The sequence below is a fragment of the Bos indicus genome, chromosome 15 (assembly GCF_029378745.1).
Source record: "Bos indicus isolate NIAB-ARS_2022 breed Sahiwal x Tharparkar chromosome 15, NIAB-ARS_B.indTharparkar_mat_pri_1.0, whole genome shotgun sequence".
Taxonomy (NCBI): domain Eukaryota; kingdom Metazoa; phylum Chordata; class Mammalia; order Artiodactyla; family Bovidae; genus Bos; species Bos indicus.
In genome coordinates this window covers 83,262,829-83,288,007 of record NC_091774.1, presented here as the reverse complement: position 1 = coordinate 83,288,007, position 25,179 = coordinate 83,262,829, and the positions used below count along the sequence as shown (strand labels likewise).

Sequence of the window (25,179 nt, the reverse complement as noted above, 5' to 3'; positions counted from 1 at the left end):
TAGCCCAAGTCTCATAGTGCCCTAGACAGTCATGGTACACATCAGAGCAATGATTCCATTGAGCCCAACTCTTGCATCTTCCCGTGCATAAAAAAGGTGCGAAATTCATTAACTTGAGATGTCTCTTTAATTAGCAGTAATCTTTTGATATTTGACTTTTTGTTTTTCTTTTCAAAAAACTCTTACATCCTGGTCCTCTCCTCTTCAGAACAACCCTTCAGAGCTACCTGAGAGGCTGGACCCCAGCTTTAAGTCCTCAGTAAGTCCACCGAATAAAACATAATTCTTGATTCTTAGGTTGTGTGTCCTTGCACCCCACCCCCCCCCCCCCCATTCAACATGGGTTTTCAGGCCTCATCTCTGGAAATAAAAATCTGAGTTAAACTCTTACAGGTTTGCCAAAGGGAGGATTATGGAAAATGAATGTTTCCCTCTAGTGGTGAGAAGACATTATGAAACATTTTGCTCTGTAGACTCTGCTCCTATTGAAGAGGTTCTTTAGAAATATAGCACACCCCCACCCCCCACCCCGCTTCAAAAAAAAGAAGGAAAGAAATACAGCTTCCCAGGGTGGGAGATGTTGAACAGTTTAGTCAAAATACCAATACCCTGTGTTAGAACTCATATGTTAAACAATTGTTGTCAAGCAACATGTTCTTATCACACTGAAGGAGGAGAAACACATTTTTGTGAAAAATATTTTTTTTTTTTTAAAGCACAAACTTACTTAAAAGAACTTGGCTACACAGAAAGCTGGGGATCTTAGTTCCCCGGCCAGGGACCGAACCTGCACCCCTGACAGTGAAAGCTCAGAATCTTAACTGCTTAACTGCCAGGGAATTCCTTGGGAAAACAGATTTTAATGTATACTATGTCTCCAAAGTACCATAGTCTTTTAGGAACCCAGTAATTGATTAATTGGGCTTCTCTGGTGGCTCAGATGGTGAAGAATCTGCTTGCAATGCAGGAGACCTGGGCCCAATCCCTGGGTAGGGAAGATCCCCGGGAGAAGGGAATGGCTATCCACTCCAGTGTTCTTGCCTGGAGAAACCCATGGACAGGAACCTGGTGGGCTACAGCCCATAGGATCGAAAAGAGTTGGAAAGGACTGAGAGGCTAATACTTTCACTTTCTTTAAAATCAATTGTTTCTTAAAAGTAAATGTGTGGGTGTTTGTGTGTTTATGATTTTGTGTGTGTGTGTATTTGGAATCCGCAATTCACTGTCTCTAGAAAGTAAATATTAAATGCTGAGAAAAGGTATGAGGAAGGGAATTTTTTTTTTTTTTTTTGTATAAAAATTGATTTACAAGGAACCAAATAGCTATTGGTGATAAAGCAACATACTGATTATGGGAGACTATGATTCTGTATTCTTTGGTTTGAGAGGAAGTTTGAATTGTTCTTGACTTTCTGTTGTTGTTCTTGATGTTTTTTCATGTGGGTTGCTGCTGCTGCTGCTAAGTCACTTCAGTCGTGTCCGACTCTGTGCGACCCCAGAGACGGCAGCCCACTAGGCTCCCCTGTCCCTGGGATTCTCCAGGCAAGAGTACTGGAGTGGGGTGCCATCGCCTTCTCCATTCATGTGGATAGCTAGGTACAAAATTCAAAGCTATAGTCAGAAATCTGGTGAATGATTTTAATTATAGTCAGAAAGTAACAGTCACCCCAAAGAAGCAAATGTAGATTTTTTTTAATGTAGAGTTTTAAAAGTCCAGGATCAGATATGAGTGTATGTGAATTTTGTCCATAGCTTCTGTCTTGTGTTGCCCGTCACCTGGCTGAAGTATTTCACTTGTCTGTACCTGGGTCTCTCAGGTTACCTCTGACACCTGGGCTTGGACGTATCTCCCTCATGTGCACCCTCTGCAGTTTTCCTGTCCTGTATCTCTTCCCCCGTGAGATGACACCTGGAGCCATTGATTGGGCCAGTAGACCACCTGAAGTTAATCACTAGTGAGACACTACTGAGAATGGGCCTGCAGATGCCCTTTCTACACCGTAACCACCAGAAGATGGCCATGGCCTTCCAGAAATGTATCTAACTTTTGTAGTGATGGTGAAACAGGAGGGAACTGGTTCCAAATCGGGAAAGGAGTACGTCAAGGCTGTATATTGTCACCCTGATTATTTAACTTGTATGCAGACTACATCATGCGAAATGCTGGGCTGGATGAAGCACAAGCTGGAATCAAGATTGCCAGGAGAAATAGCAATAACCTCAGATATGCAGATGACACCACCCTTATGGCAGAAAGCAAAGAAGAACTAAAGAGCCTCTTGATGAAAGTGAAAGAGGAGAGTGAAAAAGTTGGCTTAACACTCAACATTCAGAAAACTAGATCATGGCATCTGGTCCCATCACTTCATGGCAAATAGGTGGGGAAACAGTGGCTGACTTTATTTTTTTGGGCTCCAAAATCACTGGAGATTGTGACTGCAGCCATGAAATTAAAAGACACTTGCTCCTTGGAAGAAAAACTATGACCAACCTAGACAGCATATTAAAAAGTAGAGACATTACTTTGTGGACAAAGGTCCATCTAGTCAATGCATGCATGCTAAGTCGCTTCAGTTGTGTCCAACTCTGTGTGACCCCATAGACAGCAGCCCACCAGGCTCCTCTGTCCCTGGGATTCTCCAGGCAAGAATACTGGAGTGGGTTGCCATTTCCTTCTCCACCATCTAGTCAAAGCTATGGTTTTTCCTGTAGTCATGTATGGATTGTAATACACTAGTATCTAAATGACATACCCACAGGCACCATGACAATTCTCCTAGAGGAGGAAATTGCAACCCACTCCAGTATTCTTGCCGGGATAATCCCAAGGACAGGGGAGCCTGGTGGGCTACAGTCTGACTGGTTGCAAACAGTCAGACACAACTGAGCACCATGTATCAGCATCATTGGTCTTTGATGGTTGGCCTCGGAATTGTCATGGTGACTGTGGATATGTCATTTAGATGCTAGTGTATTACAATGAGTGCATAATGAGGCTCAAGGTCCACTGGAAGTCACATCTTCTGCCATCTTGGACCTAGTCGGTTCTAGCCAGTTTGTCATATCCTCAAGGCCTTGTCATTCATTTAAAGGCTGTGGCCTGCCCGCTTCCCTCCTCCAGGGGATCTTCCTGACCCAGGGGTCGAGCCTGCATGTCCTGCAGCTTCAACCTTGGCAGGCGGATTCTTTACCATTGTGCCACCTGGGAAGCTCAACACTACAATAGAGGATAAATAGACGAGCTTGTTTCAGATGCCATCAAATCTTGCCTGAGGCAACAGGAGTAGTCAGACATGCATTTACCTGAGGTCAGATATCTCAGATCTAGCCTTGTCTCAGCTATTTATCAATGATAAAAACTTTGATAAAATATGAACCATCTCAGCTTCTGTAAGGAAGACCCAGAGGTTTCCTTAGAAAAACAGAACTGATATCCTCAAAATGGGCAATGGAAATTTTCCACAAAGGGAAGAGTGGCTGGATTTTATAGGATGGACTCTGGTCCCTAAAGATCATTTTACTAATTGTTGCTTGGGCTGCAGAAGGTACAGCCACAACTCAAGAACTGAGAGGTAATTTTCTTTCAGATTTCATTTCCTCACCTGTAAAATGAGGTGCTTGAGTGATATAAACTTTGGAGTTCCTTTAAGATTACAGCATCAAGTCCCATTGCTTCATGGCAAAAAGAAGGGGAAAAAGTGGAAGTAGTGACAGATTTTATTTATTTGGGCTCCAAAATCACTGCAGACAGTGACTGCAGCCATGATATTAAAAAATGCTTGCTTCTTGGAAAGAAAGCTATGACAAACCTAAACAGCATATTAAAAAGCAGAGATATCGCTTTGTTGACAAAGGTCCATATGGTCAAAGCTATGGTTTTCCCAGTGGTCATGTAAGGATGTGAGAGCACCAAAGAATTGATGCTTTTGAACTGTGGTGTTGGAGAAGACTCTTGAGAGTCCCTTGGACTGCAAGGAGATCCAAACAGTCCATCCTAAAGGAAATCAACCCTGAATATTCATTGGAAGGACTGATGCTGAAACTGAAGCTCCAATACTTTGGCCACCTGATGGGAAGAGCCGACTCATTGGAAAAGACCCTGATGCTGGGAAAGATGGAAAGCAAAAGGAGAAGGGGATGACAGAGGATGAGATGGTCTGATAACATCACTGACTCAATGGACATGAATTTGAGTAAACACTGGGAGATAGTGAAGCACAGGGAAGCCTGGTGTGCTGTAGTCATGGGGTCACAAAGAGTTGGACACAACTTAGCAACTGAACAACAACAACATCATGAGCTAATGGCTTTTGGATCTGAGACTTAAGTAGCAGAAAATCTCACCATGACAAATCCTTACTGAAACAATTATTTCAGACCATCTTCATTAGAAGATTCTGCCATAGGGTAAAGATGGCCTCATCTGGCCTCACGATGGTCTATTGATAAGGGTCTTCTACTGTGTGTGAGAAAATACTTTTCAGTTCTGACTCTTCCATTCTAGACTGCATGGTATCTATTCCTTTTCAGAAGGTCCAAGTCTCTTCTTCAGTCTCTTCATGGCTGCCTTCATCTCCTGGTTCCTCAGGGTGTAGATCAGGGGGTTCAGGACAGGAATGATGACAGTGAAGGTGATGGAGACAGCTCTGTCCATGGGGAGGGCGGAGAAGGGCCGGGCGTAGACGTAGATGCAGGGCACGAAGTGCAGGGTGACCACTGTGATGTGGGCGGTGCAGGTGGAGATGGCTTTCCTCCTGCCCTCCCCAGAGTGGGACCTCAGCATCATCAGGATGACTGTGTAGGACACAAGCAGGAAGACGAACCACAGGGTAGAGATCAAGCCGTTGTTGGAAATCATCAGGAGCTCAAGGACAAAGGTGTCAGTGCAGGCGAGTGTGAGCACCTGGGGGACATCGCAGTAGAAACCGTCCACAATGTTGGGTCCGCAGAAAGGGAGGGGGAGCAACAGGGAGATCTGCACGATGGAGTGGACAAAGCCCCCCGCCCAGGAGGCCACTATCAACCCAATGCACCGCCCCCGACTCATGATGGTCACGTAGTGCAGGGGCTTGGAGATGGCCACGTAGCGGTCAAAGGCCATCACTGAGAGAGAGAAGATGTCTGCGCCACCGAGGAGGTGGAAGAAAAACATCTGGGTGAGGCAGCCACGGAAGGAGATGGTCTTTCTCTCTGAAAGAAGGTCCACCAGGACCTTGGGGGCGGTGATGGAGGAGAAGCAGATGTCCAAGACGGAGAGGTTGCGGAGCAGGAAGTACATGGGGGTCTGGAGGCGAGACTCGCAGCTCACAGTGACCATGATGAGGAGGTTGCCCAACACGGTAGTTGTGTACACCAATGATAACAGAAGAAATAAGACCCGGCTCAGTTCTCGGGACTGGGTCAGTCCTTGAAAAATAAATTCTTTCACCCTGCTGTGATTTCCCTGCTCCATTGGGTCATGTTTTTTCTTCTTTCTCAACTTCCTGGAGAGAAGACAGAAAATGGAATACAGAAAACATATCATTAAAAACCAAAGGAGTGTGAATTATATGACTGGACTGCCTTGGGTGTTATTTTTGCAGTTATTTTCCTTTTGGGGAAAGACGCCAACTGCCGTAGATGGTGTTTTTGAGTTATCTCAGAGCAAAACAAAGAGTGGGTTTTCAAAGGAGTATTTAGTTAAAACCTTTTCATACCATTCATGGGGTTCTTGAGGCAAAAATCCTGGAGTGGTTTGCCATTCCAGGGGTCTTCCAGTCATGGCACATAGCAGGGGGAAAGTGGAAGCAGTGACAAATTTTATTTTCTTGGCTCCAAAATCACTGCAGACAGGGACTGCAGCCATGAGATTAGAAGACGCTTGCTCCTTGGAAGGAAAGCTATGACAAACCTAGACAGCATATTAAAAAGCAGAGACATCACTTTGCCGACAAAGGTCTGTATAGTCAAAGCTATGGTTTTTCCAGTAGTCGTGTACAGATGTGAGAGTTGGACCATTAAGAAAGCTGAGCAGGAGGAACTGATGCTTTCAAACTGTGGTGTTGGAGAAGACTCTTGAGAGTCGCTTGAACTGCAAGACAATCAAACCAAAGGAAATCAACACTGAATATTCACTGGAAGGACTGATGCTGAAGCTGAAGCTCAATAGTTTGGCCACCTGATTCGAAGAACCAACTCATTGGAAAAGACCCTGATGCTGAGAAAGACTGAAGGCGGGAGAAGAGGGCATCAGAGGATGAAATAGTTTGTTAGCATCACTGACTCAATCGACATGAATCTGAGTGAACTCCAGGAGACAGTGAAGGACAGGGGAGCCTGGCGTGCTGCAGTCCATGGGGTTGTGAAGAGTAGGACATGACTTAATGAGTGAACACCAACAAATTAATTAAAACACCTTAATTAGTATGTTATTCTTATTAAAAATTGTATGTCTCATCATTTTATTCTTGAAAAACCGCTGAATGCTCTGAGAAGTGAAGAGACTAGCTTTGTTTTTGTTTTCAATGAACACTCACGCATCCAGTTGTTAGGAAGTGGGAAACACGCGGAGGGGACGGTATAACGCACAGTCTGTGGCTCTAACGCAAGCTCGTAGCCTCTCCTTCATTTTCTCCCACCGGAGACAATCTACTTGGCATAGTCTTGCTGGATCTTCATGATACCAGTGATCAGCACTAAATCAAGGCCAGAAAGACAGTTTCCATTTTACTTTCTACTTAGGACAAACAGCTTTGCAGCAGCTAAGACAATTTAATTGGGTGCATCTCTCTTTCTTTCTTTTTTTTCTTCTTTCCTTCCTTCCTTCTCCTCTTCCTTCTTCTTTTCCTTTTCAATCTCCCTTCTCTTTGGTGTCTTGCTTTCCTCTGATTTCTGTGGCCCAAGATCAGGACTTGGCAACTACAGTCTCTGCTTTTCATAATGCTGTTGCCAAAGACCTCACCATCCTGGCCCCTGGACCAGTGCTCTTCCTTCCTCAGTCTCCCTCCCTTTTGTCACCTACATTTGTGCGTCGCTTCGGTATTTGTAGAGGCTTTAGTTTTGCACAAAGAGCAAAATGTTAGTATCACACCCTGCTATATTTAAAATGGGTAACCAAAAAGGACCCAGTGTACGGCGCAGGGAACTCTGCTCAGTGTGCTGTGGCAGCCTGGATGGGAGGGGCTTTGGGGGAGAATGGATTTTGCGCGTGTGTGCGTGTGGCTGAGCCCCTTTGCTGTTCACCTGAAACTATCACAGCATTTTTAATTAGCTGTACCCCAATACAAAATAAAAAGTTCAAAAGAAAAAAAAGATGTTAGTATCAGCAGACCTGAATTTGTGTGTGTGTGTGCAAATTTACTCTACTGAATGTGGCTGATCTACAGTGCATGTACATTTCTGCCGTGCAGCAAAGTGACTCAGTTACACACATATTCAGTCATTTGCATTATGGTTTATCACAGACTATTGAATATAGTTCTGTGTGCTGTACGGTAGGACCTGGTTGCTTCTCCATTCTGCGTATAATACGTTTGCATCCGATAGTCCCAAACTCCTGATTCATCCCTCCCCACCCGCATCCTTGGCAAGCACAAGTCTGTTCTGTATGCAGCAGACCTGAATTTGAATGTAGATGCTGCCACTTAATTGGCAGATAACTCTTCATCATCAGTAAAACTGAGTATCATCGTGTTTGTTTTACAGGACTGTGGACCTTGAGGAGACTTGCTGAATACAGTCAACCTGAGGTGACACAGACCACATCTCCCCCATGTATAATACACTTAACATTTTGCAGGGTCAGTCTTTTATACATTTTTTTTTGAAAACACTGACAAAAATGCACTTTTATACTTCTGTTATAAAATATGGTTCTTTGAAATAATTGCAACTATTATCTAATCTAGCATCTCAAAAGCAGATATGTTCTGTACAATGGGATATTATTCAGTGATCACAGGAAATGAGGTACCAAGCCAGCAAAAGATGGGGATGAAACGTTATTCATAGTACTAAATGAAAGAAGCCGATCTGAAAAGGTGTTTACTGTATGATCTCACTATATGACAGTCTGGAAATGACAATATAATAAATCATAATTGAAAGATTATAACACAATTATAATAAAATATTAATGGCTGCTGGGGGCTGGGTGTGGAGGCTGGGAGGGATAAATAGGTGAGACACAGGGAATTTGAGGGGCATCCCTTGTGGCTCAGAGGGTAAAGAATCTGCCGGCCAATGCAGGAGACCTGAGTCAGTCCCTGGGTCAGGAAGATCCCCTGGAGAAGAGAATGCCAACCCACTCCGGTCTTCTTGCCTGGAGAATTCCATGGTCAGAGGAGCCTGGCAGGGTATAGTCCATGGGGTCGCAAAGAGTCAGACATGACTGAGCGAGTCACACACACACACGGGATTTTTAGGGCACTGAGCAACTCACACACACACACACACACACACACACACACGGGATTTTTAGGGCACTGAAGCTAATCTGTATGCCGCTCAGATTGCGGGTACACAGCACCATGTAAACCCATAGAATGTACAACATCGAGTGGCGTTTAAGATCAGGGTCTCAAGCTTTCAGCGGGTCATGATCAGACTTTTCAGGTGTGTGGAACACCTTCATCTTGCACAAGCACACATAACATTCTTGCTTTCCAGTATGTGGAAGGATTTGGGTCACACACTTGAATCAGTTACTGCCAGGGGAAATTCTACACTGAAGCCAAATTTGCACTCATGATTCAGGTTAGCTTAAAATATTATAAGTTGTTATTCTAAAGAGCTTTAAGAACACTCTAATTGTCATGCTATCATTGTTAGTGATACTTAAAGAATTTTCAGCAAATGCTTAAAAATCATTTAAATCATGCTTTTAGGAAATACTGCAGTTATTCAATACTAGGTCATTGAAGGGTAGATCTACTTTTTAAAAAACATTACTAAAATCATGCAAGTACTATACTCATCTTATGACATATGTTTTATTATTCTGTTATTATTGGCAGGAAAATGGAAATACTCAGCACTAAGTGAGTTAATGGATAAAAGTGAATATCCATTATCTTTCATGGATAAAACCCATAATCTGTTTTTGTGATTAAGCTGTTAGCACTATTTGAACTATTGTTTTTTGTCAGAAAGAATAAGAATGTGGTAAGTGTCTATTTTCCTCCCTTTTTAAAAGTAATGCTAAAGTATCAGTATTGTAAACACATCTAGAATATGGAAAACTGATTGCAACCAATTTTCCTTTCCTCATACTAAATGATCATGTATGGCATGGAAAGGAAACTTAAAATTTCCTTTTTTCTTAACAAAAAGAGTTGGCCCTCATGCAAACAATGGATTTCAGTTAAGAATAATGTATCCATCCTGGTCTGTCAGCTTTTACCCAACGGAGCCCACTGTGGACAGTGGGAGTCAGAGGGGCAACTGGGCTGGCAGTGGGCAACGGTAGTTGATGGGAGCTCTCTGTGCATTTTGTCCAATTTTTCTGTAAATTTAAAATTGTTCTAAGAAATAAAATCTATTCCTCTGAACCTCCCCGCCCCAACACATATACCAAAGGATAAAACAATTTAGAACATTTCTACTTTGCAAAGGAACACACTTTTTAAAACGCTTATCACCGAGCTTCATTTGCTGATCCTAATTTGTTGCTGTTCTCCTGTTTCCAACCCTGTTTTAAAGAGAGTATTTAGAATGAATTCTAGTTTGGGTGTTAACAGGCATCAGTCTATTGTGATTTTACCAACAACAAAAAAAATATCCTTTACACCTTTTTTCTTTTGTTAAAATCAGCTTTGTTGAGGTGTAACTTACTTGCAATGAACTACTACACACATTTAAAGGTTTGATGAGCTTTGACATATACATACACCCATGAAACCATCACCAAATTAGGATAAGGAACATCTCCCTCAGCCTGAAGTTCGCTTGTGCCCCTGAGAACTGCGGAATTTTGGCACCTAAGGACTCTGTCCAAACCTGCAAAAGAGATGACCAGACCACCACATGGCCTCTGGAGACACAGGACAGTGTCCTTAGGATGACCCCAGGCCCTCATTTAAAATGCCTGCCTGGGAAAGCACAAAGCTGCCAGGAGAATTTACTGTTTGTTCCAGCCAACATCAGAGGTGGCCCCCGATCTCCCTTGCTTAGAGCATTTACGGACCAGTCCTGGCAAATGTCGGAGAAGACAATGGCAACCCACTCCAGTACTCTTGCCTGGAAAATCCCATGGACGGAGGAGCCTGGTAGGCTGTAGTCCATGGGGTCACGAAGAGTCTGACACTTACTGAACGACTTCACTTTCACTTTTCACTTTTGTGCATTGGAGAAGGAAATGGCAACCCACTCCAGTGTTCTTGCCCGGAGAATCCCAGGGACAGCGGAGCCTGGTGGGCTGCCGTCTATGGGGTCGCACAGAGTCGGACGCGACTGAAGCGACTTAGCAGCAGCAGCAGCCTGGCAACTGTGATGTGTATCTCTTGCAACTTACAAGCGTCTCTTTCAAGGACCAAGAGCCATTTCCTTGAATGTGATCATCATGAAGGAAGGAGCCTCTGTCTCCCAGTCTGTGTAGGGGGTGACTTACATAAATGCCGCTGGCAGACAAGCCTGACTGCACTGGCACCGACCACCTCTGCCACTTTCTGCTTTTTCGACTCTGCCGAGCCCTAGCTTGTCCCCCTCCTTCGCGCTCCCTTTGATCACTCTGGGCAAATGGGTGCGGAGCTCAGTCCTTTCACTGCTGCTCTCACGGACGTCGGGCTGTGTTCACCTCTGACACTTCTTTTTACTTCTTTCTGTGTCCTTCCCACTTTGAAGCCATCCTTTTGTTCTGCTGTTGCTGTTGCTCAGTCGCTCAGTTGTGTCTGACTCTTTGTGACCCCATGGACTGCAGCACGCCAGGCCTCCCTGTCCTTCACTGTCTCCCAGAGTTTACTCAAACTTATGTCCATGGAGTCAGTGATGCCATCCAGCCATCTCATCCTCTGTCGTCCCCTTCTCCTGTAGCCTTCAACCTTTCCCAGCATCAGGGTCTTTCCCAGTGAGTCAGCTCTTCACATCAGGCGGCCAAAGTATTGGAGCTTCAGCTTCAGTTAACGACTCAGATCTTTGGATCCCACTGTACTTTATGTCTTTGGATCCCACTGTACTTTATGTGTCATTTTCTCATCAGAACAGAACTTCACGGTGTGAACTTTCCTCCTATTCTCTTTCCTTTGAAGGCCAAGCCAAGCAAAGCTAATTTTCTTGGCTTACTCCCAGTGACCTACGAATCCATCAATAACTCCCCAAAGATTTCATCCCCTTCAAATGCTTTCTGTTTTTAAAAGGGCCACTTATTTTTTTTTCCAGAGTAAATATTTTAAAAGATTTTTGAAATAAAGTGATCAGAACATAGGCAGCTTTTTAGTTTTTTAGATAACGCACAGAGGATTTATTTTTTTAAATTTTAAACTACAGTGGGAAGTATTGTGGCTCAGAAAGAAGATACCAGCTTGGGAGATTTGAACTCTGAGGACTTCATGAAGCAACAGTGGAAGTTTTAAAGGCGTCTAAACTCCAGGATGTGTAGTCTTTTCATGCGTGAAACGGGAGAACACGCTGCCTCGAGTCCCTTTGTAAGCGGGCAAGGTCTGCCCGGCATTACACAATATTAAATGGATCCATCGGTCCAGGTGATTTCCAGACCTTTGCAGCTTTTTAAAAAAAAAAATCTTTTCATTTTTTTAAAAATTAGAAATATTTTTGACTGCACCGTGCAACATGTGGGGGCTTAGTTCCTGACCAAGGACAAGCCTGTGCCCCTTGCGTGGAAGTGTAGTCTTAACCAGTGGACTTCCAGGTAAGTCCTTTGGAACTTTTTAAAAATAAATATATATTAAATTATTTTTTGTTTAAGTATAGTTGACTTATCATGTTAGTTTCAAGAGTATAGCAAAGTGATTCAGTTTTATATATACATATATGTAAGTATCTATATTCTTTACAAATATTTGTTTCCATTATAGCATTATAGTTTATTACAAGATATCAAATATAGTTTCCTGTGCTATATAGTAAATTCTTGTTTATCTATTTTAATATATGACAGTGTGCATTTGTTAATCCCAATTTATTCCCACCCCCTACCCCTGCTCTAGACCTTTGGAGCTTTAATTCTCGATTGTTTTAAATAGTGTTGCCCTCAATTATCTTGTGATGAGTCTAAGATTGTATTCTGTCTATTGCTTACCAGCATTTGAATCTCAGTTAACCTATAAATCTCAAGTGTGTCTTGGAAGTTAACTGATGGCTGATTGGTAGCAAGAAATGCCAGGGGCAGTTCGTCCTAGTGGTGAGAAGAATGGGCTTTGAAACCCAAAGGCACAAGATTCTGTGCAGGAGGGAGTGGTCAAAGTGATCATTGATCCAACTGAAAAATGCTGAAAATGCTGCTCCTCCCTCCACAGGGCATTTGCCCAGCTAAGAGTAAAGGCGGAAAGGGGAAGACAGATGAGAGCCTCTGTGTATGTGTGTCTGTTTGCAACAGGAGAGAAGGAAAGAAAGCAGAACATTACTGTTTATGTTTGCTTTATTTTTTGCTTTTGGCAAGAACGAGTTCAAGACCCCAAGAATTTCTTTAGAAGTAGGTCCAGGGACCAGTCGAGAGGGCAGCATTGACATACACACCACTATGCGTAAAATAGACAGCTAGCGGAGCTGCTGTGCAGCGCGAGGGCTCAGCGCGGCGCTCTGTGCGGACCTGGAGCGTGGGGTGGGAGGGGATGTATGCCCACACGCGGATGGTTCACTTTGCTGTACTGTGGACACTAACGCAAGATTGTAATTATGTTTCAATTAAAAAAACGAATGTACTGCTCACAAAAGAAACCCTCATAAAAGCAAAGTGATAACTTCTAAAGGGAATATTTTAATCTACATAATAAAGTTTAAAAAGAATAATAATAGTAATAAAGGGCCAGAGAAACCCATTCTGATAAAACAGGCTAGGGAATTCCCCGGCCGTCCTGTGATTAGGACTCGGTGGTTTCACTGATGGGGCCTGGGTCCGAACCCTGGTCAGGAACCTAAAGATCCTGCGAGCTGAACGGCTCAGCTGAAATGCAAAACAACAGTAGCAACCAAACAGCAACATCCCCCCAACCAAAACAGGCTTAAGGAACGTCATGGAGCCCCCAACTTGAGGGACTCCTCACCCCCTCAATTGTCCACCAAGCGTGTGCCCCCTGGGGCCCTCTTGACAAGCTGACCTCTCTCTGCTCCTCAAGGACCCTTCCGAATACTGAAGGGCTAATTGCGCTGCGTCTCTGAAGTTTTGAGCTTTAACGTCCAGCATCCTCTACCTTTCAGGAGCATTATTAACATTCAAAGTATTTCTGAAATCCACAATAAGATTTTCCAAGCTGGTAGTGCATGCGCACACAGGCACAGACGTACACTCAGACACACAGGCCCGCACCCCAAAGCCCCCAAATAGAGCCACTTAGAGCCCCTGACCTCTAACTCCTACCTGAGAAGTAGTGCTGGCCGTCCGGCGGCATACGCTGATCTTAGGAGTCATGGATGCTCATCAACAGTCCCCTTTAAGGCGGACGTGCAGCTGGGGGTTGGCCGCACTGTATCTTCTCTCCTGCTGCCGAAGGCACATGGCGGGCTCCAAGAATCGCCTCCGCGTCGTCCTGCCACCCAGCCGCAGGTGTGGCTGCCCCGAGTGCCAGTCCCTCGGCTCCGGGTGTGCTTCCAGATGTGATTGTTGAACTTGAGTGGCCAGACTTTCCTAATGGGATGCCGTTCCCTTGAGTCTTATTAAGAAATTGAACACGCGCCGGAAAAGGTATGCGAACGCGCACACCTTGGTTTTGAAATTCTCCTAGTGCGGGGGAGGAGTGACTTCTCTTCGATTTCTGATTAGAACCCGAGGATCTTTGCCTGAAGGGCTCACGGGGACAGACAGGATTCTGTCTCCTTAAGAGATGGAACTCAGAGAAAATGAACAGAACTCCCAGGAGAGTGTGTGCAGCCTGTTTCATTTCTTTCTTTTTTTTTTTTTAAGGCAGGTAGTTTGCTTGTTGTCCTGATAGTATACATGATCAGATGCATCATAGAGACTTGGAGATGCGTTTTTTCTTGTTTTCCCCCAAACTTCTCATACAAAGAAGGCAAGTAAACAGACAAAGGATGGGTTGGTACCATTCATCTCTAAATATTTACTGTCTCCTTTGTTCCAGGCCCTATGAGCCCCAAAACTCCATTTCCCCCCTCCTCTTATTTTCAATATCATTTTTGAAACCTCGTCTCTCACCACATACCCATGGCTTGTCTCACTTGGATATAGGGCACACCTACAACTCAAAACGTCTAAAATAGATCTGATCATTGCTCTCAAGAACTAAGTACTTCCGGCACTTCCCTGGTGGCCCAGTGGCTAAGACTCTGTGCTCCCAAAGCAGGGGGCCCAGGTTCAATCCTTGGTCAGGGGATTGGATTCCACATGCAGCAACTAATTCTTTGCACGCCACAACCAAAGATCCTGCATGTTGCAACGAAGACCTAGGACAGCCAAATAAATAACAAATATTTTTAAAGAACTAGGACTTGCTTGGTGGTCCAGCGGTTAAGAATCTGCCTGCCAATGCAGGGGATCTGGGTTCCATCCCGGATTTGGGAAGATTCCACAGGCTGTGGGGAGCTAAGCCCGTGGGCCAAAGTACTGAAGCCCCGGAGTCCGTGCTCTGCAACAGGAGAAGACACAGCAGTGAGCAGTCCGTGCGCCACAGCTGGAGAGTAGTCTCGACCTTCCGCAGTAGAGAAAGGCCGAGCACAGCAGTGAAGACCCCGTGTAGCCAAAAAAAAAAAAAAAAAAGAACACCTCAATCCTTCTTTCGGTATACCTGGCACTGTTCTTCTCCTTGTCACAAGGACTCAGTATCTCTGAAATACCTCTGATACTTCCTTTTACCCTTTTTTTTTTTTTGGCAGGGAGGTCTTTTGTAACTCTTCCTGAATCAATTGCTTTTAGGTTTCTTTCATCATTTGCAATCATTTTTTCCTAGTTTATTTGGAGAGCTTGTCAGTTCCTGCTCTAATATTCATGCTCTTGTGCCATCCCCTTGCCTTGTGTGTGGACTGGACTTAATTAACTTGCTTCTAAAGATGAGACGTTGACAAAAATGATAGCCTGCCCCTTTCCAGATCAGGCTATAAGAGCCCGTGACTTCTGTCTTGCTGAACCCCACTTTTCCTCCTTGTTTGTGCACTCTGGTGAAGTAAGGTGCCCTGTGAGAGAGGCCCTGGAGGGTTAGAACCTGGGGATAACCTCCAGCCACAGCCAGGAAGGAACTGCAGCCCCCAGGCCAATGGCTCACGATATGAGTGAGCTTGGAAGCCGACCCTTCCCTAGTCAAAACTTGAGATGAGACTGCAGCTCTCAGCTCATGCCTTGACTGTGGCCTTGTGAGAGGTTCTATGCAGAAGATGTAGCTAAGCTGTGCCCGGATCCCCAACTCACACAAACTGTGACTTAAGAAATGTGTGTGGGACTTCCCTGGGTACACGGGGTGGGAATACCTGCCATTGCAGGGGACACGGGTTCTGTCCCTGGTCGGGGAAGATGCTATGTGCCACAGAGCAAGTAAGCCTGTGGGCCACAGCTGCTGAACCCACACTCTGGAGCCCTCAGGCCTCAGCGACTGTGCCTGCTTGCTGCAACTGCTGAAGCCCGTGAGCCCACAACAAGAGCAGCTGCCACAAAGGTGGGAAGGCCGCCCACTGCAGCTAGAGAAAGCCCATGTGCAGAAACGAAGACCCAGCACAGCCATAAATAGATAAATAAAAAGAAACGGGTGCTGTTGTAAGCCACTAAGTTTTGGGTAATGGGTTGTACAGCAATAGCTCACTAACATCGTACTGAGCTGACAGTCTGTTATCGAGTAAGAGCCATGTGGACAACACTCTCTTCCAGACTCGAAAGACAAGTTACTCAGCAGTATCGACAGCAGAACTCTGCAGATCCGTCCAGGGTAGAGTTTTGTGGCCGGAATCTCACGGTTGCTTCAGTATAGTCTCTGTGGTGCTGACTCCATTAGCATCTTGGAAACTAAGCTGAAGCAACCTGACTCTTCTTTGAATTTTTCAAAGACATCCAGAATGACAGGATCACCCCTGAATTAACCCATCCGTGTATATAGATACATTTATTTGCTTATGAAAAATATCATGGGAGTTTAAAAAATCAATGTTTCTGGGGTAGGAAAAAACATCACAAATGATAGGGCCAGATATATGGAATGTATGTAGAATAAACTAGAATCAGCTCAATATCTAATTGTTCCTTAAGAAAATGTCTCTACTTGGAGAAAAAATATGTATATATATTGATCCAAGTAAGTATTTGATGTCATGGTGACAGACAAGTAAATTTAACGGTCTTCTGAATTCAGCTGCTTTTCCTCACTGTGTTTTATGAGGTTGTTTTGCATGTTGCAAATGGTCCAAGTCAGCTTCGTGAACAGCTTTTGTAGGTTACAGTCTTTTGTGGGGTCCTACACTTGGGAACAGGCTTCCCTGGTAGCTCAGCTGGTAAGGAATCTGCTTGCAATGCAGGAGACCCCAGTTCGATACCTGGGTTAGGAAGATCCCCTGGAGGAGGGCATGGCAACTCAGTCTAGTATTCTTGCCTGGAGAACCCCCATGGATAGAGGAGCCTGGGGGGCTGCAGTCCATGGGGTTGAAAAGATTTGGACAGGGCTGAGCAACGCACACACACTTGGGAACACAGACTCTGATGGTATAGATCTTTGATTATTTAAAGTTTTGCCCAGTCATAACAGTTTTGCTCAAGGTAAAGTCAACAGAGAAGTAGGGGGAAAAAAAGACACCTTTGTGAAAAGTATAGAGGAGCTGGAGAACAATGGTACCAGAGTAAAGATGGAACCAGGCAGTAAAGGAGGGTTTATTCTACAGATGGATCCAACTGAAGACAAGTTATGTCTTTACTGGGACTTTGATGCTTGGAGGAAGAATGTCTAATATTGGAAAATAATTCAGAACATATTTGAGTGGTGGAAAGAGAACAGAACGCTGGAAAGGACAGTAAGAAGACGACGCTCATCTCTATAGGAGCCTCTGTATTAATAAATGTTGGCTTACAACAGGCATTCCCAGGGGCGCTGCTGGTCGGGAATCTGCCGGCCAATGCAGGAGACGCTGCTTCAATCCCTGGGTCAGGAAAGTTAGATTTCTTCATCTCTTGTCTCTTTCACTTCAGCGTGGTTCTCTGTGCGTTCCAAGTGTGCAGTACTCCTTCCAGCAAACATTTCTATGTATAAAGAGACTCCTTAACACAATGTTCTAGTCCCTGTACTCCGATCCGATCGTGATTTCTTAGCCATGAGTCATAAATGCCAAAGAGATTTCTATCGCTCACCGTTTTTCATGATCTCACCTCTTCTTTCTGGGTGCAGAGCTGGATTACATTCCCGACTCCCTTGCAGTTAGTTGGGGCTGTAGGACTAAAGGCTGGAATACAGTCCACTTTCAGGACTGGCTCAAATGGACCCCTCTCCTGTGTATGTATATATATTTGGTCACATCAAGCAGCTTTCAGGATCTTAGCTCCCCGACCAGGGATTGAATGACAAGACTGCCAGAGAAGCCCCTAATATTTATCTTTGAATTCTGGTATTATCTTGTCCTCATAGACGCTAAACCCTTTCTGAATGCCCTAGCTGTTTCTTCAGTCTCTGCATGGCTGCCTTCATCTCCTGGTTCCTCAGGGTGTAGATCAGGGGGTTCAGCAGAGGGGAGATGACAGTGAAGGTCACAGAGACGGTCTTATCGGTGGGGAGGGCGGTGAAGGGCCGGGCGTAGACGTAGATGCAGGGCACGAAGTGCAGGGTGACCACCGTGATGTGGGCGGTGCAGGTGGAGATGGCTTTCCTCCTGCCCTCCCCGGAGTGGGACCTCAGCATCGTCAGAATGACTGTGTAGGAGACGAGGAGAAAGAAGAATATGAACCAACTGACTAATCCATTGTTGGAAATCATCAGGAGCTCCAGAGAGGAGGTGTCCGTGCAGGCGAGTGTGAGGACCTGGGGGACGTCGCAGTAGAAAGTGTCCAGGACGTTGGGTCCGCAGAAGGGGAGGGGGAGCAGCAGGGAGATCTGCACGATGGAGTGGATGAAGCCCCCCGCCCAGGAGGCCACGATGAGGGCAGTGCACCGCCCCCGACTCATGACCGTCAGATAGTGGAGGGGTCTTGAGATGGCCACGTAGCGGTCAAAGGCCATCACCGAGAGGGAAAACACATCCGCTCCCCCGAGCAGGTGAAAGAAGAACATCTGAGAGACACAGCCACTGAAGGAGATGGTCTTCCTCTCTGAGAGCAGGTCAGCCAGGACCTTAGGAGCTGTGATGGAGGAAAAGCAGATGTCAAGAACTGACAGGTTACGGAGCAGGAAGTACATGGGGGTGTGGAGACGCGATTCCCAGGTCACTGTAACCATGATGAGGAGGTTTCCCAGAAGAGTCGTCATGTAAACCAGAAACAAAAAGACGAACAAGACCCAGCTGAGCTCTCGAGACTGGGTAATGCCCAGGAAAATAAATTCTTTCACTCTGGTATAGTTTCCCTGATCCATGGGGTCACAGATTCTTTTTCAAGTACATCTCTGGAAGAAATAACAGCACAGTTAAAGGATGTATTAAGAGATCTACCCTTGTCTTTTCTGTCGCTTGGGTTTTGCTGTTGGCCTGGGAGGTTCTTTATTTTCTGGGCAGGCTCTGTGCCTGCAATTCTGTACGCCATCGTGAGGGAGAAGGTGACCCAGGTTTCTGACGGCAGTCGTTCAAGCAGGTCGGTTCTATCACTGTGGCCACTGAGACACAGGTGACGGCTGTGGGGACCTCTTCAGTTCTCCATGTACTGTAGCAAGTGACACTTGCCGCGATGAAGAGCAAGCATGCGCTGTAGGACACGCAAAGAAAAGACGTCACTATGAGAATTAAAAGAACTCTCAAATGGAAGAAGATACTTACAATACTTAGAGCTGAGAAAAGACCGACATCCGGAGTATGTAAACAACTTCTGCAAGTCAGTAAAAGAAGACAGATGAGCAAAGCAGAAAATGGCCAAAGACAGGAACCAAAACTTTACCAAAGGGCTTTTCCTGGTGGCTCCGTGGTGAGGAATCTGCCTGCTAGTGCAGGAGACATGGGTTTGATCTCTGGTCGGGGAAGATCCCGCTTGCCATAAAGCAACTAAGCCAGTGAGCCCCACGTATCGAGCCTGTGCTCCATAGCCTGGGAGCCGCAATTACGGAGCCCGAGCACCCTAGAGCCCAGTGCTCCGCGGCCGGAGAAGCCGCCGCCAGGAGGAGCCCGCACACCACAGCTAGAGAGGAGTTCCTGCTCTCTGCAGCTAGAAAGAGTCTGCACAGCAGGGAAGACCCAGCATGGCTGAAATAATAGATGCACATTTAGGAGAAAAAAATTCACAACAGAGTATCGAAAAGCGGATTCAGCTTCATTAATTACCAGGGAAATGCAAATTAAAATCACAGCAAGAAACTGCTGTGCATACACAAAATGGCTAGGTTAGAAAAGAGGAAAAGTATCAAGTGATGGTGAAGCTATGAGACAGTTGGAACCCTGCTGGTGGGGTGTCAAATAACCATTTTGCTGTTTGATTATATCTGCTAATACTGATACCTATATCTTTGCTGCTAAGTCACTTCAGTCGTGTCCGACTCTGTGCGACCCCAGAGATGGCAGCCCCCCAGGCTCCCCCATCCCTGGGATTCTCCAGGCAAGAACACTAGAGTGGGTTGCCATTTCCTTCTACGATGCATGAAAGTGAAAAGTGAAAGTGAAGTCACTCAGTCGTGTCCGACTCTTAGCGACCCCATGGACTGCAGCCTACCAGGCTCCTCCATCCATGGGATTTTCCAGGCAAGAGTACTGGAGTGGGGTGCCATTGCCTTCTCCGATATCTTTATTAGCTATTATTTTAAGATGGAGATCTATATGTATCTCTCTGTCATCCATCTACCTATCTCCATCTTAAGAACAATCTGTTGTTCTATGTGTCCACTGGAAGACATAGCCTAGAATGTTCATAGCACTGTTTGTAATTGCCTCAAACTGGAGAATGGCACAAATACCCGCTAACAGTAGAAAAGATAAACTGTTAATCCACACACTGCTACGTAGCAATGGGGAAGATCTCACTACATGTAACAACATCCACGAATCTCACGAATACGTGGAGCCAAATGATCCAGGCCAAAAGATACACACACTCCTGTGTTGTTCACATAAAGAACCGAGGTGTGCAAAACTAAAGGGAGCGTGAGGGAGGCTTTTGAGGTGCTGAGAATGTTATGTTTCTTTGATCTGGGTACTTGTTGCAAAGATGTATTCAGCTTGTGTGGAAGTTCATCAGACTCTAGGCTTATGTACATTTTTCTATATGTATGTACATCGTACTTCAGTAAAGTGTTAAAAAATATAAACGTGGTAATGACTTTATAATATTTTAGCCTCATGTGTAAAGGCTGAATTTCATTTCAAGGAAAACTTAATTGACTACTCGGGATGATTCCCTGGAGAAGGAAATGGCAACCTGCTCCGGTATTTTTGCCTGGGAAACGCCAAGGACAGAGGAGCCTGGTGGGCTACACACAGTCCAGGGGTCACAAAAGAGTAGGACCTGCCTTAGTGACTGAACAACAGCATTTTCATAATTATTATTTTATAACAAATAAAGCCTTTATCAAGTAGAACGTGAAAATTGTCTTGTCTTTGCCTTGTTTATTTACCTTAGGTCCTCCCAGAGTCTTGCCTCGTGCAGTGGCCCTGCTGTGGCTCTTTCTCTGATTCCGGTTTTAATTCCTCACACCCCCATCCCCACTCCTTTTGCTTTGCTAATCTCAGAAAGTCTTATAAGGTAGTCGCTCAGTCGTGTCCGACTCTTTGCAAGCCTGTGGACTGCAGCCTGCCAGCCTCCTCTGTCCATGGAAATCTCTAGGCAAGAATACTAAAGCGGGTTGCCATTTCCGTCTCCAAATCTTAGGAAAAGATCCTTTAAAGAGCACAGTTCCCCAGGCAGCATTCTCCTTTTATTCACACAGAAAAATAAGAGAAGAGCCCCCTTTTCATTTCATTGCTGTTAGTGCTTGTTGTTTATGTCAACAACATGGAGTGATGAGAATAATGTTATTGTAGTAAGAATAAATGTTCAGAATCATGAATACAGAAAATTTTGGCTCTCAGGAATCCTAACATTCCCCACACTAACTACTTACCATAACCAATGGAGAAATCATCCTCAAAGTCTTTGGTTAATCTGGAACGTAGAAGTATTTTAATTGACGACAGCATCTTATTCTAGAATCTTTCTTTCGGATACTGGAGTGATAAGTGAATGGTTTTCAAATCTGCTCAGGAAACCACTGTGACAAGATTAAAAGCTTCTGTGTCAACTGTTCTCCCTTCCTTCTTGCTCCTGTTTTTCTTCCCTATTTCTGTTTTCTTTCCTTTCTTTATATACCATTTCTAGGGTTCTCTAGAAACCTAATACAGAACCAATAAGATCTGTATTTATATCTGTATCCATCACATATATGGAGCTTCCGTGGTAGCCAGCCAGTAAAGAATCCAGCTGCAATGTAGGAGGCCCCAGTTCAATTCTTGGGTTGGGAAGACCCCTTGGAGAAGGGATAGGCTACCCACTCCAGTATTCTTGGGCTTCCCTAGTGGCTTAGCTGGTAAATAATCCACCTGCAATGTGGGAGACCTGGGTTTTCTTTTTTTCTTTCCTTCCTCTACGTACCATTTCCATGGCCGTGTTAGGGTTCTCCAGAAGCAGAACCAGTAAGATCAGTATTTATATTTGTATCCATCATACGGATATATGTATATATGTACATATATATATACACACATATGCACATTTAGTGAAAGAATTATTATGCAAAATTGACTCATGCTGCTATGGAGGCTGAGCAGTCCCTCAGTCTGCCTTCTGTGAGCTGGAGACCCAGGAAAGCTGATAGTGGAATTCAGTCCTAACTCAACGACCTGAGGACTAGAGGAGCCAATGGTATAAAATGATGAGATGGCCGAACTTGAGCTGTGAGGCCAAAATAAGGGGTCCAAGGACTTCCCTGTCAGTCCAATGACTAAGACGCCACACTTCCCCTGCCAGGGGCGTGGGTTTGATCCCTGGTCAGGGAACTAAGATCCCACATGCTGCACTGTGTGGCCAAAAATAAATAATAAAATGGAAACCAGAACTTTTTTTCTTTTCTCTTTTTATCATTCTTTCTTAAAAAAAAAAAGAATGGGCGTTCCATTTCTCCTTCCTCCACCTCTTTTGCTCTATTGGGGTCCTCAACAGGTGGGAGGATATCCACCTACTGGGGGACAGGTGACTAATCTGATTTACTGAGTCCCCAAATCCAAACGCAAATCTCATCTGAAACAGCCTCTCAGACACACCCAGCAACCAGTTTTAATCTGAATCCCTGTGGCCAGTCCAGTTGACACATAAAAGTAATCATCATAATGACATCGAGGAAATGGTTACTCTAACACAGATCCTCTCCTGAAGGCATTTACAGTTAAGACAAGAAGCATGTTGCAGCTTGTGGAATCGGCAGAAAGAAAAGTGAGGCGGTACAAAATCAGGGGGAGATATATGAAAAACCGCCCCACTGGACATGGAATATCTGCAAACCTCGTCCAGGAGGCCTGCTGGGGCAGCAGCACATCCTACACTCGCATTTTGGATACACCTTTGTGGATCATCTGGAGCATGTATGCCGTTTGGGATTGACAGCTTCCTAGCTGCTTTGACCTTGGGCAGGTTACTCGATAATAGTACCAAACTCATGAGAAATACATGTGAGGGTCACAGGACGTGAATTAGAGTCAGTTCTCAGGCTGCACCACTACAGCTGATTTACAATATGGTGACAGTTGGGCATGAACTCAGGCAAACTCTGGGAGATGGTGAGGGACAGGGAAGCCTGGCGTGCTACAGTCCATGGGGTCTCGAAGAGTTGGACACGACTTGGCGACAGTTACTCAGAACTACCTCATAAGCAGGGCTCTTCTAAGGGGCAGGCAAGACAGTATGTCTGTTTTGCAAACTAGAAGCCGTTGAGGAACCTGAGTTGCCAGTCGCTACCCTGTCTCACCAGCTTCAGGCACACGCTGCTTCCTCACACAAGTCAGATCCCTTTTAGGGACTTGACTGAGAGTGGGTCATCTTGCCACTGACTCTGTGGTTCAAAGCCCTCTTCCTAGCACTTTGGAATAAGTGCAAAATGCCATTTATCCTCTAGGGATGTTTTTCTTTTTTTACACAGCAGTTTAAACTAAGGCATATGTTAAAAATAATCAAGGTATTATATCACACACCTGCTTATAACCACAGGTAAGTTTATCTCTATATGCAGTCATAAATATAGGTATTTATATTAAAAAAATCTTTACAGAAAGAAAATAAACTATAACCCTCACTTTGAAACCATCATCTGGATATTTGGCTTTGGGGTGGGGTGGAGTGGGGTGGGTTGGGAGTCCAGGCAACTTGCAAGGTTTCAGCATTATAGAAATCTGAGCAGAATAATGGAGCTCTGCTTTGCTAATTTTTTCTTCCTTTTCATGAATATTTATGTTCATTTTATTGCTTCTAAAACTCATCATATCCATGTGAAATAAATATGATTATCCTGATTTTATAGAGGAGGGGACCGAGACACAGAAAGATTAAGTAACTTGGTCAAGATCTGACTACTGGTAGATCCATGTCTCAAACCAAGATTTGTCTTAATCCAAAGACTGATGCTATTAACTACCGCAACTATACTTCTTCCCGGTGTCGATTAGCCCTTCTCAGAAAACCCTGCAGAGAAAAAACATCTTTTGCAAAGCGAGTGAGAGTAGAACGTGGGTGTGTGATGGTGAGGGCAGAAGCCGGCACACGGTGAGTGGAAGGCTTGACTGGGAGTAACTTACACGAGAGTGTGTCAGAGTGATGGGATAAGATAATTCGAATCTCAACATCTCACCAAGTAAACGTGCTTCATGTCCTTGGAGCCACCTGACCTGCTTCTATTTTGCAAGCCCCAATTCCCTTTTGATAAGTGATTTTGATAAGTAGACTACATTTTTCAGAGGTACCTTCACCAAGAACCTCCATCAACCACACAGTGTTCCAACGCAAGGTGCAGAAATGAGTTCTCAGTAGCATTACCTCAAACACAAACTCCTCCTGAAAATCATGAGTCCTGTGGGTCTCTAAGGATGCTGTCTTTGTTCGGAGTGAGGATGCTTTGAAACTGTACGATTATGCACATTGCATTGAGACACAGCACAGGATGGGTGGGGGTGGGTAGTGGATAAAGAAATACAATTGAGGGGAGGGGTAAATTCAGAGTTTGGGATTAACACACATTGAAAGTGAAAGTGAAAGTGAGGTCACTCAGTTGTGTCCGACTCTTTGTGACCCCATGGACTGTAGCCTACCAGGCTCCTCCGTCCATGGGATTTTCCAGGCAAGAGTACTGGAGTGGGCTGCCATTTCCTTCTCCAGGAGATCTTCCCAACCTAGGGATTGAACCTGGGTCTCCTGCATTGTAGGCCAATACTTTACCATCTGCGCCTACTTCTCTGTTTCCCTGGTGGCTCAGATGGTAAAGCGTCTGCCTACAATGTGGGAGACCTGGGTTCAATCCCTGGGCTGGGAAAAGATCTCCTGGAGAAGGGAATGGCAACCCACTCCAGTATTCTTGTCCCCTCCCCCAAAAAAGGGACTCAAAGAAATACACATTACTATATATAAATTAGATAACCAACAAGGAGCTACTGGATAGCACTGGGAACTAAGTATTTTGTATAATCTATAAGGGAAAATAATCTGAAAAAGAACATATATACATATATGCATAACTGAATCACTTTGCTATATACCTGAAACTAACACAACATAGTAAATCAACTATACTTCAATCAAAAAAAAAAAAAGAAATGGAATTTTGTGTGTTTTTACAAGGTGAAAAGGATCATGAAGTTTTCTTAGAAATCACTCCCTTTGGGGACCACCCTTTGGAAAGAAGCTTATCGGACACCGCAGAGCCGGCAAACTCAGGCTCCCTTCCAGCCCAGCTTCCCACC

General features: G+C 44.8%; 2 protein-coding genes across 3 annotated transcripts; both read right to left on the bottom strand.

Annotated features, from left to right (window-relative positions):
• Positions 1 to 2,375: 2,375 nt before the first annotated feature.
• LOC109570000 (olfactory receptor 4D9-like) lies at positions 2,376 to 11,093 on the bottom strand. Of its 2 annotated transcripts, none has more exons than XM_070767506.1 (2): positions 10,287 to 11,093; positions 2,376 to 5,483 (listed from the first exon to the last, which is right to left on the bottom strand). In XM_070767506.1, exon 2 carries the CDS (start codon positions 5,450 to 5,452, stop codon positions 4,517 to 4,519), a length of 936 nt encoding a protein of 311 aa, XP_070623607.1. In that variant the 5' UTR covers positions 5,453 to 5,483; positions 10,287 to 11,093; the 3' UTR covers positions 2,376 to 4,516. The 2 variants fall into 2 exon arrangements, with proteins under 2 accessions (XP_070623607.1, XP_070623606.1); XM_070767505.1 differs by having other exon boundaries at positions 10,586 to 11,093.
• Positions 11,094 to 17,690: 6,597 nt separating this feature from the next.
• Positions 17,691 to 18,638, bottom strand: LOC109569229 (olfactory receptor 4D9). The gene has a single exon (XM_019974548.2). The coding sequence runs from the start codon at positions 18,636 to 18,638 to the stop codon at positions 17,703 to 17,705; it is 936 nt and encodes a 311-aa protein (XP_019830107.2). The 3' UTR covers positions 17,691 to 17,702.
• Positions 18,639 to 25,179: the final 6,541 nt, after the last annotated feature.